The 13,049-nt window shown below is 41.4% G+C and overlaps 1 protein-coding gene across 5 annotated transcripts in view; it reads left to right on the top strand.

The window, feature by feature from the left end:
- UBN2 (ubinuclein 2) overlaps positions 1 to 13,049 on the top strand; it is an 80,087-nt gene that overhangs the window by 55,227 nt on the left and 11,811 nt on the right. For all 5 annotated transcript variants that reach the window (XM_012447559.2, XM_012447564.3, XM_012447560.3 and 2 more), the window contains 3 exons: positions 191 to 1,744; positions 9,460 to 9,691; positions 10,112 to 10,201. In XM_012447559.2, the coding sequence (XP_012302982.1) occupies positions 191 to 1,744; positions 9,460 to 9,691; positions 10,112 to 10,201 (1,876 nt within the window). The remainder of the gene's footprint in view (positions 1 to 190; positions 1,745 to 9,459; positions 9,692 to 10,111; positions 10,202 to 13,049) is intronic.

Raw genomic sequence — 13,049 nt, 5'->3', positions numbered from 1 at the left:
AGATACTTTGTCTTGTGAGGACAGCTCAATCAGGGACTCTGTCATCTCAAAAATTATTTTTTTTTTGTTAGTCTCTCAAGATTTCCAGTAGAAAAACAATTTTAATTGTCATGCGAATCTTAGTCATTTAAAATTAACTTTGTAATTTTTTATTAACCATTTCTTTTTTCCATATGATGCTTTACATTAGGAGTGTAGTCCAAAAAAGGACCAGAAAACTCCTTCATCCCTTGTGGCTCCAGTTAGCGGTCCTCCAACGAGCTCCAGCACAACTGCCGTTGCTGCAGCCAGCTCTAGCTCTGTACCAGCCCAAGAAACCATCTGCCTCGATGACTCACTAGATGAAGACCTTTCTTTCCATTCACCTTCACTGGATCTTGTTTCTGAAGCTTTAGCGGTTATCAACAATGGAAACAAGGGCCCTCCAGTTGGCTCAAGGATAAGCATGCCAACCACAAAGCCTCGTCCAGGACTGAGAGAAGAAAAATTAGCAAGTATCATGAGTAAACTGCCACTGGCTACTCCTAAAAAACTAGATTCTACTCAGACTACACATTCTTCAAGTCTTATTGCTGGTCACACGGGGCCAGTACCAAAGAAACCCCAGGATTTAGCTCATACCGGCATCTCTTCAGGCCTTATTGCTGGTTCTTCCATTCAGAACCCTAAAGTTTCTTTAGAACCTCTGCCAGCCAGGCTACTTCAACAAGGACTTCAAAGGTCAAGCCAGATTCACACTTCCTCTTCTTCACAGACTCATGTCTCCTCTTCCTCTCAAGCCCAAATTGCTGCCTCTTCTCATGCTCTGGGAACATCTGAGGCCCAAGATGCTTCTTCGTTAACACAAGTAACAAAGGTGCACCAGCATTCAGCTGTCCAGCAGAACTATGTGTCTCCATTACAGGCCACCATCAGTAAATCCCAGACCAACCCCGTGGTAAAATTAAGTAATAATCCCCAACTCTCCTGTTCCTCCTCGCTTATTAAGACTTCAGATAAGCCACTTATGTACCGCCTTCCCTTATCTACCCCGTCACCTGGAAATGGTTCTCAAGGGTCCCACCCCCTGGTTTCTAGGACAGTACCTAGCACCACTACCTCCAGTAACTACTTAGCCAAGGCTATGGTGTCACAAATCTCCACGCAGGGTTTCAAATCTCCCTTCTCGATGGCTGCCTCCCCCAAACTTGCAGCATCTCCCAAGCCTGCCACATCTCCTAAACCCCTGCCCTCACCTAAGCCTTCTGCCTCACCCAAGCCCTCTCTGTCAGCTAAGCCTTCAGTATCAACTAAACTTATTTCTAAATCCAACCCAACTCCCAAGCCTACTGTATCCTCTAGTAGTACAAGTCCAAATGCACTAGTAGCCCAGAGTAGCCACTCCAGCACTAACAGCCCAGTCCATAAACAGCCCAGTGGAATGAATATCAGCAGACAGTCTCCCACCTTGAATTTATTGTCCTCTAACCGCACTTCAGGCCTTCCATCTACAAAAAATCTTCAGGCCCCCTCAAAGCTAACAAACTCATCATCCACTGGAACTGTTGGGAAGAATAGCTTGAGTGGAATTGCAATGAATGTACCTGCCAGCAGAGGTAGTAGCAACCTTAACTCAAGCGGAGCTAATAGGACTAGTCTATCTGGGGGAACAGGAAGTGGAACACAGGGTGCTACCAAACCATTGTCTACTCCACATAGACCATCTACTGCCTCAGGGTCTTCAGTGGTAACAGCCAGTGTGCAGGTATGTATCTTCTGTGCATTCATGTGATAAACAGTAAGATTGTTTAGTGTAATCTTTCTTGTGGGTAACTTTAATAAGCTTTTTATAATATGTGGATTGTTCTCAATAGGCTTATTAGAGCCTACAGCCATGGGATATTCCTGATGCTGACATCACAGTGACAGGCACGCTTGTAGATGAGGTGTTTGTTGGGATATGGGTTTTCTTAAAAACGAAACAGAGGTACACCAGCATTCAGCTGTCTGACAGAACGATATGTCTTTGTTACAAGTAACCATCACTAAATCAACTTTAAAATTATTTGGAAAAGCACAGCTAAAATGCATATTTCAAAGTTTCTCTCTTATCAAAGTCCGGAACAAAGTAGTAACTTAGGCATTTAACAAACATTCACTTAGCTCTTCTCTTCCATTTCTCTCCTGCCACCTTTATTATTTTTTAATCAAATTTATACATTCATGTTATTTTTTAATCCTCTATCTTCTCAAAATTTTTATTTTGCATTGATTTTGTAGTTATATGTAATTTTCTATGTAAAATTAGTGTCAGTAGTCCTTTTATACCACAATTTTCCCATTCATGAATTTTTAGTTTAAACTTAACTCTTAATTAGCTGAGAGCTTCACTCAAGCAACCTTTTCAAGAAGGGTAGCCAGGCATGGTGACTCATGCCTGTAATCCCAGCACTTTGGGAGGCCAAGGCGAGAGGATCACTTGAGGTCAGGAGTTCAAGACCAGCCTGGTCAGCATGGCAAAACCCCAACTCTACTAAACGTACAAAAAAAAATTAAACTGGGCATGGTGGCACATGCCTGTAGTCCCAGCTACTCGGGATGCTGAGGCAGGAGAATCGCTTAAACTGGGGAGGTGGAGGTTGCAGTGAGCTGCACTCCAGCCTGGGTAACAGAGCAAAATTCCATTTCAAAAAAAAAAAAAGGGTAGGTAGTGCCAATGCTATTTTACTTTAGCTTATGTACACTTGATAATTTCTTTCTGTGCTGTCAGACTTGGGTAGGCATAGCCGCCTCAGGGCACTAACTGTTCCACTCCAAATTTTGTAAATACTGCTCCACTGACCCTTCCTTAGTATTTAGGATTATGGAGAAGTCTGGGGCCATTTGGATTTTTTTGTTCCCTTATCATTAATGTTTTTTCTCTGCCTAGTTTTTATTAATTGTATACCTAGAACATAGTAGTAGCTCCCATCTCAGACCTGCTTATTTATTTTAGATCAAGAATATTTTATTATGTATCTGATTACTGTTTCTGATCCATTTATTGTCAGATTTTGAGAACTCTTTATTATATTTCTTTTTTCTTTTTTTTTTTTCTTAAATTTTTCCCTGAGACGGAGTCTCGCTATTTCATCCAGGCTGGAGTGCAGTGGCACAATCTCGGCTTACTGAAACCTCCACCTCTTGGGTTCAAGAGATTCTCCTGCCTCAGCCTCCCAGGTAACTGGGATTACAGGTGCCTGCCACCACTCCTGGCTAATTTTTGTATATTTATTTATTTATTATTTTGATAAGAGTCTCCTCTGTCCCCCAGACTGGAGTGCAATGCCGTGATCTCGGCTCACTGCAACCTCCACCTTCCGGGTTCAAGCAATTCTCCTGCCTCAGCCTCCCAAGTAGCTGGTATTACAAGTGCATGGCACCATGCCTGGCTAATTTTTATATTTTTCATAGAGATGGTATTTTGCCATGTTGGCCAGGCTGGTCTTGAACACCTGACTTCAGGTGATCTGCCTGCCTTAGCCTCCCAAAGTGCAGAGATTACAGGCTTGAGCCACTGCACCTGGCCTAATTTTAAAATTTTTTTGTAGTGACAGGGTTTCACCATGTTGACTGGGCTGGTTTCAAACTCCTGACCTGAAGTGATCTGCCTGCCTCGGCCTTCCAAAGTGCTGGGATCACAGCTGTGAGCCACCGCACCCGGCTTGTATTTCATCTGTCTTCCATGTCATCTTCTGTTATTGTTTTCATCTCTGCCACTTCTTTGTATTCTGACACTCTCAGATTTGTCCTTTATGTTAATGATTTAGTTTAACGTTTTTCCCCTAAAAGTAATATGTGCTCACTGAAGGCAAGTTTAGAAAAAAGAAAATAAAAATCACCTATTATCCCAACACTGTTTATGCTCTGTAGGTACTTTTTAAGACTTTTTTTTAACAAACATGTTTTATATAATACTTTGTTTTATAACTGGCAAAAAAAAATACCATTTTATGATATGCATGTTCTTAGATGCTTAAATATTATTTGAAAACATAACTTGTATTGATTTATGGAATTGTGTTGTCTAAGGAAGTGCTCTTTGTACTGCCTCCTATTTATGTGGAACAGGAACATCTAATGAGAAGATTTCCCCCTTGCTATATGTCAAGATTTCCTGTTGTTCGATACAGTCCAAACGTTGATATTCATATACATTGTATACATTCGTTATACATTGTATACTCAAATCGCCATTCTACTGCTAATGTAGGCATAGGAATGACTTGATGCCAGAATTCTAATGTAGAATAAATTCAGCTAACTGGTAATTCATTAATTGAAATCTAGGATTAACTGATGTTTTATGTATATAAATTTACTTTCATCAGAAATAAAATAATAACAAATTGATATTAGGGATTATATGTTAAAATGAGTATGAAGATGGATTTAAAAAGGCCTTCCCATATAAAAAAAAAAGTATATGCAAGGTTGGAGTTAGTCTGCATTACTGCTTATATTATATTTATTGAAAAGTTTACTCTTAAAATTTATCCTTAATTTGATCAAAGGAATAAGTGAAAAGAGAGCGTAAATGGTAGTTCCCTGCCTAAAGGGTTATCTCCTCCTCCTAGGGTTAACTATTTTTAACTATCTCGGCATTTTCTTCTTTGTGTTTTTAAATAAGAATAATAAATGGAAAACTCTTAATTTTACCAATTTTACTATAAAAATTGGGGGATTTTTTTGGGAATTAAAAATTCCGTTTTTATTTGCTTCGCTTTCCTTTAAGGTTAAATCTTTCTTCATCCTTTGTCATCTCTATAATCTGTCAGTTCTATTTTATTCCCAAAGATCTTCCTGTATTTGATCATTTATCGCAAAAGAACCCATATACTGTCTAATGAATGATTGGTTTGTCAGCATGGAGGTTACTTGGCAAAATACGCCTTTCTGAAAACTACTCCTGGGTTTTCTTCCTCTCCCAGGTGGCTTTATGATTTGGAGACTGAAGTGTTCCTGCTTTCATATCTGATCCTTTTTTTTTCTATCTTACTGTTTTGACTGAAGAAAAGGTTATTAATTGAATAAGATAGTTTCTACCCTTTGGCAAAACTAAGTTTCTTTTTGTTTTAACATAGCATCTCAATGAAGTCTTACCAGCTATCTTGTGGCCTCTAGAACCTCTCTATAGTTCTCCAACACTAAAAACAGATTTCCTATCTATGCCTGTAAAGCATTCACCTTCTGTCTGAAAGGCATCTGCGGGTGTCTACTCATTTGCCAAGTGAAAATGACAGGTCCTTTAACAAATGGCAAAAGTTAAGCTCCCTCTGTGTTCATGTTGTTAGCTCTGCTTGCTTTCTATTTAATAACTTTCTACACAGGGGTTTCCTCCTCTTTCTTATCCTTCAACTTACTGATTGTCTGCAAATCCTGTCTTTGCCACTTTATAATTCCAAACATCATTAATTCATTAAGCAAATGTTTATTGAGTATTTACTATGTGCCAGGCACTCTTCTAGGTGCTGGGGAAATAGGGGTGAACAGCATACTCAACATCTCTGTTCTAGGTAGGAAGACATGGAGAAACACAAGTTTTTTTAAAAAATGTGGTTAATACGATGAAAAAAATTGTAGGATAATACGATAAAGAGTGACTGCTGTTAACATAGATAAAGAAGTTGAAGAAGGCCTCTTTAAGGAGGTAACATTTGATCGAGAATTGAATGAGCGGAAGCCAGCCATGTGGAGAAAAGAAGGAAATATAGTTGAGGCTAGAGGAAACAGTTGTATGAAGACACTGAGATGGAATAGAGCCTGAAGTAAAGGCCTGATGGCTAGACCCTTGGGGGAGAGTGATAGGTAATGAGATGAGAGGCCAGAACCATGTCATGGAAGATCTTGTGGGCCACAATAAAGACTTTGGATTTTATTCTCTGTGCAGTGGGAAGCTACTGGGGGTTCTTAAACAGGAGACTGGTATGGTCTGATTCGCATTTCAAAAGGTTACTTTGGGAATTATGGGGAACGGGGGACCAGTGCACTCACCAAAGTAGAGCATGTGGTTTAAAAAAATGTAATCCCCACTACGGGAAGAGCAAGGTTTCCGTTCGGTGTTTTTACCTGGGAATAAAATGCAGAAGTCATGGAAAGTACTTTTGATTACAGGGCATAATCCTGAACTATTTACCTGTTTCACGCTGGTTTCTTGTGCATGCTCCCAGATGATACCAACGTTGGAATACCCCACTGCTGAATAGTCTCCATCTTTTAGGATAGAGAGATTTACAAATACTCATGTCACATTTAGATTATCTGATGCTTCTATTTAGATTTATAAACAAATTAAAGTAGATATAGAAGTTACTTGAAAGTGTAAAATGTTAGACAGTTATGGCGTAGTATCACTTTTTTATTGCTATACTCGAGTTATTTAATTTTGGAAATTGCCCTAATTTGCATTTTGCAATTTTTTTTTTTTTTTTTGAGACAAGGTCTCGCTCTGTTGCCCAGGCTGGAGTACAGTGGCACAATCTTGGCTCACTGCAACCAGCTCCTCTACGGTTCAAGCAGGTCTCCTGCCTCAGCCTCTGGAGTACCTGGGATTATAGGCGAGTGTCATCATGCCCAGCTAATTTTTGTATTTTTAGTAGAGATGGTGTTTCACCATGTTGGCCAGACTGGTCTTGAACTCGGCCTCCCAAAGTGCTGGGATTACAGGAGTGAGCCATGGTGCATGGCACTCATTTTGTATCTATTTTAATGCTTCAGTTGCACTCTAAAAGCTTTAAAAGATTCCCCTTACAGGCCAGGCATGGTGGATCACGAGTTCAAGAGATCAAGACCATCCTGGCCAACATGATGAAACCCTGTCTCTACTAAAAGTAAAAAAATTAGCTGGGCGTGGTGGCGGGTGCCTGTAATCCCAGCAACTTGGGAGGCTGAGGCGGGAGAATGCTTGAACTCAGGAGGCGGAGGTTACAGTGAGCTGAGATCACGCCACTGCACTCCAGCCTGGGCGACAGTAAGACTCCGTCTCAAAAAATAAAATAAAATAAAGGATTCCCCTTATTAACAGTATTTAATGTTCCTCACTAGGGAACTTCATCTGGGGCACACAGCCTTGGAGATTCCTTATCATCCCAAGACTGCAATAGAATTATGATTAAAAGAAGAAGCAACTCTGGTTAATTTTTTTTTTTCTGAGACAGAGTCTTGCTCTGTCGCCCAGGCTATAGTGCAGTGGTGCGATCTCAGCTCACTGCCACCTCTGCCTTCCAGGTTCAAGCTGGAAGGATTTTTCTGCCGCAGCCTCCTGAGTAGCTGGGATTACAGACACACGCCACCATACCTAGCTAATTTTTGTATTTTGGTATTGTATTATTGTAATTTTGTATTTTTAGTAGAGATGGGGTTAGTAGAGACTACCTTGTTGGTCAAGCTGGTCTTGAACTCCTGACCTTGTGATCCACCCACCTCAGCCTCCTAAAGTACTGGGATTGCAGGCGTGAGCCACTGTGCCCAGCCAACACTGGGTAATTTTTAAGTTGATCCTTTCTGTCCTAGTTGCTTTAAGATATTATTTCTAACTTGGTAATTTTTTCCTAAATGCACTACTTTGTATATCGTGATTGGCACAGTATGGGAAAGACTGGCAAATAAGAAAAACCGTCAAGCTCAAACATGGAGTGGTGAAGAGTTGTGCTTAAGTGTAAGAGGAAATTTTGGTAAAATTAATGGGTTTGTTGGGTATGATGTCATCATTTTATGATGCCTGAAAACTAAGGTTTTAAGCCTAAGTGACTGGAAAGAATGGAATTCCTTGATGAAAGCAGTTGGCAGAAGATGGGGGAACCGATTGGAGAAGATGATTTCAGCTTTGGATATGTCAAGTTGGTGCTAGATATTCAAGTGGAATTATTCACTTAACTCTCAGATATACAGGATGGAAATTGAGATGAGAGGCCAGAACTACGGATATAAATTTCAGTGGTAACAAAGGAGATAAGGGGAAGGGAGGCAGTTAAAGAACCAGAATAGAAGGCTGCTTGAGGATATCCTTCATTTTTTGTTCAGCAGTGGCATAGACTCTTACGTGTGTAAATATATGTAATGTCATGTGGCATGTATGTATGGAATCATTGTCTGCATTTTTCTTATACATTAACTTAAGAAATCATTATTCCACCAGAAGCAAAAGGACAAAATTTTTTTTAAATAATCAGTCCTCCGTCTCAAAAAAAAACAATTGTTCAAATAATTAAACTAGCTATAGGAGTAATATTTGCCAGGTCTTCTAGCTCACGCTATAATTCTAGCACTTTGGGAGGCCAGGGCAGTGGGGAGATTGCTTGAGCCCAGGAGTTCGAGCCCAGCCTGGGCAACATGGTGAAACCCTGTCTCTGCAGAAAATAAAAAAATGTTAGCTGGGTATGGTGGCATGTGCCTGTAGTCTTAGCTACTCAGGAGGCTGAGGTGAGAAGATCTCTTGAGCCTCTAGGAGGTTGAGGCAGCAGTGAGCTGATTGCACCACGGCACTCCAGCGTGGGCAACAAGAGACCCTGTCTCATAAAAGGGGGGAAGTTGAGCAGGAGGAATATATTTAAGTAAGTTCCCTGTGAAAGCCCATCCATGTTAGTATATTTCTTATTTCTTTTATTTTTCTAAAGTCCTCCCTGTAGTCTAAATATGTTAGCATATTTCTTATTTCAGTGTTTTTATTTGTAAACATGGCATCATAGCCCATAGGGGAGTGTGGAAACACTCTCCAATTTATCTTTTTTAAGGAGTGTAATTTCAGAAAAGTAATAAGGGAAAACCAGCTTTGAAGAGTTAGAGACTAGAACTAAGGAAACTGAAGGCTCTCATTCTGTTTGATAATAAAAGGAAGACAAATTAGATAGTTGCTAGGAGTTGGGGAAGAGCTAGAATAACAGCGTGTTTGTAAAAAGAAATAATTTATCTGAGAAGGCAGAGGAAACATGGAAAAGGTGCAGTACTAGATACTTGTACAAAACCGGTGTAAGTCAGGTGGTTAGCTTTGGAGAAGGGTAGGTGAGGCTTATGACCAGGCCTCATCTCTCTAAACCGATGTGATGACAGCAAAGGATACCAAGTAGAGGGCTCCAAAAGCAGCAGTCTGGAGCAGCAGCTGCAGGAAAAATAAGGAGACAAATAGTAAAGTGGGCATTTTCAGAGACCCAGCTGAAATTGCACAGAATTACTTACTCATGGTTCAGGTCTTTGGACTAAGAGCAAAAGTGGAGAAGTGGGAGTCAAAGGTTAGGAATTAGTAGATTGAGAGAGTGCATGGGTGTTAATGTAAGTGCCAGTAAACTAACAGTGTCTATGGAACCTACAGTGGTAATGAACCTGTCTCACAAAATTTCTATTAGAGCAGATGTAAGGCACAGTCTTGCATCTGTGAGGATTTTATATAAAAGCAAGTTGGGTTACTCTATTTCTTATGTATTTTGACCCCTGGTTTCTGCACAGTCCACAGCAGGAGCATCATTATTGGCTAATGCCTCACCTCTGACTCTCATGACATCACCTTTGTCTGTGTCAAATCAAAATGTGACTCCTTTTGGGATGCTGGGTGGCCTTGTTCCAGTGACCATGCCCTTCCAGTTTCCCTTGGAGATATTTGGCTTTGGAACGGACACAGCTGGAGTGACAACCACGTCGGGATCTACCTCAGCCGCTTTCCACCATAGCCTAACTCAGAGTAAGTGGGGCTCTTCTATTTAGTTGGCTGTCTAGTTTGATGAAACAGGAAACCTCACGAATTTATTCTAATTAAGAGTAGCCAGTTGGAGTTAATAAAGATTATAGGTTTTTTTTATTTTTAAGAAATGCACTTTATCTCTAAATAGTAAGCCAAATTATCAGACTCTGGGATTCTGTATACAGTTTTTAAGTTGTCTGTACCACATTTCCATCTTAATGAAATTGTTAAGAGGAAGTCAGATATGTTGGGTTATGTGCATACACATACATTAAGTAAATTTTTAAAAACGTGCTCTAGTTTTAGAAGGCCTTTGAAGTCAGGTGCTGCGCCTGCAATACATAAATCAGTTTTCATTTTTGAACTAAAAGGGCTCCAGTCTGGGTTTAAAGATGACTGACAAGTCTGTTTTCCTCTCAGATTTACTAAAGGGTTTACAGCCAGGAGCTCAGCATGCAGCGACGCTTTCCCACTCACCTCTGCCTGCACACTTACAGCAAGCATTTCACGGTGAGAACACCACCTACTTCATCTCTTTTCTTATTTGTATAGGCTTATAGATATGGATTATACTTTTATTTTCTGAAAACAATGTGAATGGAATGACCAAAGGTTGGAAAATGCAGACTTTCATATAACTGAATGCTCTTCCCTCATTAGCAACAAATTGCCTTTTTTTTTTTTTTTTTTTTTTTGAGATGGAGTCTCACTCTGTCACCCAGGCTGGAGTGCAATAGCATGGTCTTGGCTCACTGCAACCTCTGCCTCCCGGGTTCAAGGGATTCTCCTGCTTCAACCTCTGGAGTAGCTAGGATTACAGTAGGTGCCCGCCACCACGCCTGGCTAATTTTTGTATTTTTAGTAGGCAGGGTTTCGCCATGTTGGCCAGGCTGGTCTCAAACTCCTGACTTTATAATCCACCCATCTCTGCCTCCCAAAGTGCTGGGACTAAAGACATGAGCCACCGTACCCAGCCACAAATTTCTGTTTTAAGAGGAAGGAAATAGGTAAATGAGATCTTCTGTAACTTAAAAAGAGCCTTTTTGAAGGTGTTTATTACGTGGAAATGATGACTAAGGAGAGGATCCATAAGATAGCTAACGAAAGTTACATACAGTAATGATAGTAGTTTACACGTATTGAAAGCTTACTAAATGCCACATAGTCTTGTGACAGCTTACATGGATTCGATGACTTAATCCTTACAGCAAGTCCATGAATGATAGATGACGATTTCCATTGTACAGATCATGAAGCTGAATCAGCTAAGCAGCTTGCCCAAGATAATACACTAATAAATGTTTGATCTGAGATACTAGCCCAGGAAATCTTAACTCCATGACCGGTATTCTTAGCCATTAAATGTCTTTGTCATTTTAGTGGTGATGAAATTAATACGATCCTGTCGGGCCCAGTGGCTCACTCCTGTAATCCCAGCACTCTGAGAGGCAAAGGAGGGCATGTCACCTGAGGTCGGGAGTTGGAGACCAGCCTGGCCAATATGGTGAAACCCCATCTCTATTAAAAATGCAAAAATTAGCTGGGCGTGGTGGCGCACACCTATAGTCCCAGCTACTCGGGAGGCTGAGGCAAGAGAATTGCTTGAACTCAGGAGGCAGAGGTTGCAGTGAGCCAAGATCATGCCACTACATTCCAGCCTGGGCAAAAGAGCAAGACTCCGTCTCAAAAAAGAAAAATTCCTTGGGGGGAAATAGGGGAGGGACAGTGAGGGGTGGGGAGTTGGGAGAGATAGCATGGGGAGAAATGCCAGATATAAGTGAAGGGGAGGAAGGCAGCAAATCACACTGCCATGTGTGTACCTATGCAACAATCTTGCATGTTCTTCACATGTACCCCAAAACCTAAAATGCAATTAAACCCCCCCCAAAAAAAGAAAAATTCCTATGATCCAAGCTGCATGCATTAAGTCCTTGCAGGCAGCCATATTGCTCTGAAATCTGACATTAGTCAGTGGGTACTATGCATAACACACTGGCCTCCAGCTTCTCATTTTCCCCAGCAGTTGACCTCCACAGATGTTGATATTATTCTGAAGCCAATTTTCAGGATCTTTTGAGCAGAAATAACTGTTGAGCTGGCCTCTTAACTTTGAAAGTTGACTAGGCCTTTTTTTTTTTCCTTTTTTCTTTTTTTTTTTTTTTTTTGGCCACTGCATTAAAAGTGGTCTTTGGCGGCCGGGCGCGGTGGCTCATGCCTGTAATCCCAGCACTTTGGGAGGCCGAGGCGGGTGGATCACGAGGTCAAGAGATCGAGACCATCCTGGTCAACATGGTGAAACTCCGTCTCTACTAAAAATACAAAAAATTAGCTGGGCGTGGTGGCGCGTGCCTGTAATCCCAGCTACTAAGGAGGCTGAGGCAGGAGAATTGCCTGAACCCAGGAGGCGGAGGTTGCGGTGAGCCGAGATCGCACCATTGCACTCCAGCCTGGGTAACAAGAGCGAAACTCCGTCTCAAAAAAAAAAAAAAGTGGTCTTTGAGCCAGGTGCAGTGGCTCACACCTGTAATCCAACACTTTGGGAGGCCAAAGCGGCTGGATCATGAGGTCAGGAGTTCGAGACCAGCCGGCCAACATGGTGAAACCCCGTCTCTACTAAAAATACAAAAATTAGCCGGGCATGGTGGTGCACACTTATAATTATTCCTAGCTACTCAGGAGGCTGAGGCTAAACCTGGAGGCGGAGGTTGCAGTGAGCTGAAATCGTACCACTGCACTCCAGTGTGGGCAACAGAGCGAGACTCTGTCTCAGGGAAAAAAAAAAAAATCTTTGAACCAGTTTACCATTGACCACAGTGCAGAGATGGGGACTGAGGAGCAATCTTGAGGCAACAGATTGCCATTAATCCTTCAAAAGAACTAAGTGGTGAGCTGTCCCATTCTCACCCTCGAGAGTGAGCGTAAAATCACAGTTGTGTAAAATGGGTAACAGATTCGTGGCACAAAGTCAGCAATCCCAATCTTCCTGAACTCTGACTAGTTTCAATTTAAAGAGAATTGCCCTGTGACTAAAGCAGTTCCTCCCTGCTTGGTATAATGAATCTAGCTGAGAATATTGTAGTCTTGGGCAGATTGGCATGAATGTAGTCACCTGCAATTAAACAAGCAGGATTCTCTTGGCTCAAAAAGACCCCCCAGTGTTCGCTCTTACATGAACTATCTCATCATCTATGCAGCACTGCTATTCAGGAGGGAGAAAGGAAATATGACTGGTATTTTTCCTTTCTCATTCCTGAACAGCAGGGAAATATGGTAGCTCATGCCTGTAATCCCAGCATTTTGGGGGGCCAAGGCACGTGGATGCTTGAGTCCAGGAGTTCAAGGCCACCCTGGTCAACAT

The sequence above is a fragment of the Aotus nancymaae genome, unplaced genomic scaffold (genome assembly GCF_030222135.1).
Source record: "Aotus nancymaae isolate 86718 unplaced genomic scaffold, 86718_ANA_hifiasm-v0.15.2.pri h1tg000002l, whole genome shotgun sequence".
Taxonomy (NCBI): Eukaryota; Metazoa; Chordata; class Mammalia; order Primates; family Aotidae; genus Aotus; species Aotus nancymaae.
Note: the sequence above shows the minus strand (reverse complement) of the source record. Positions and strands in the feature narration are given on the sequence as shown.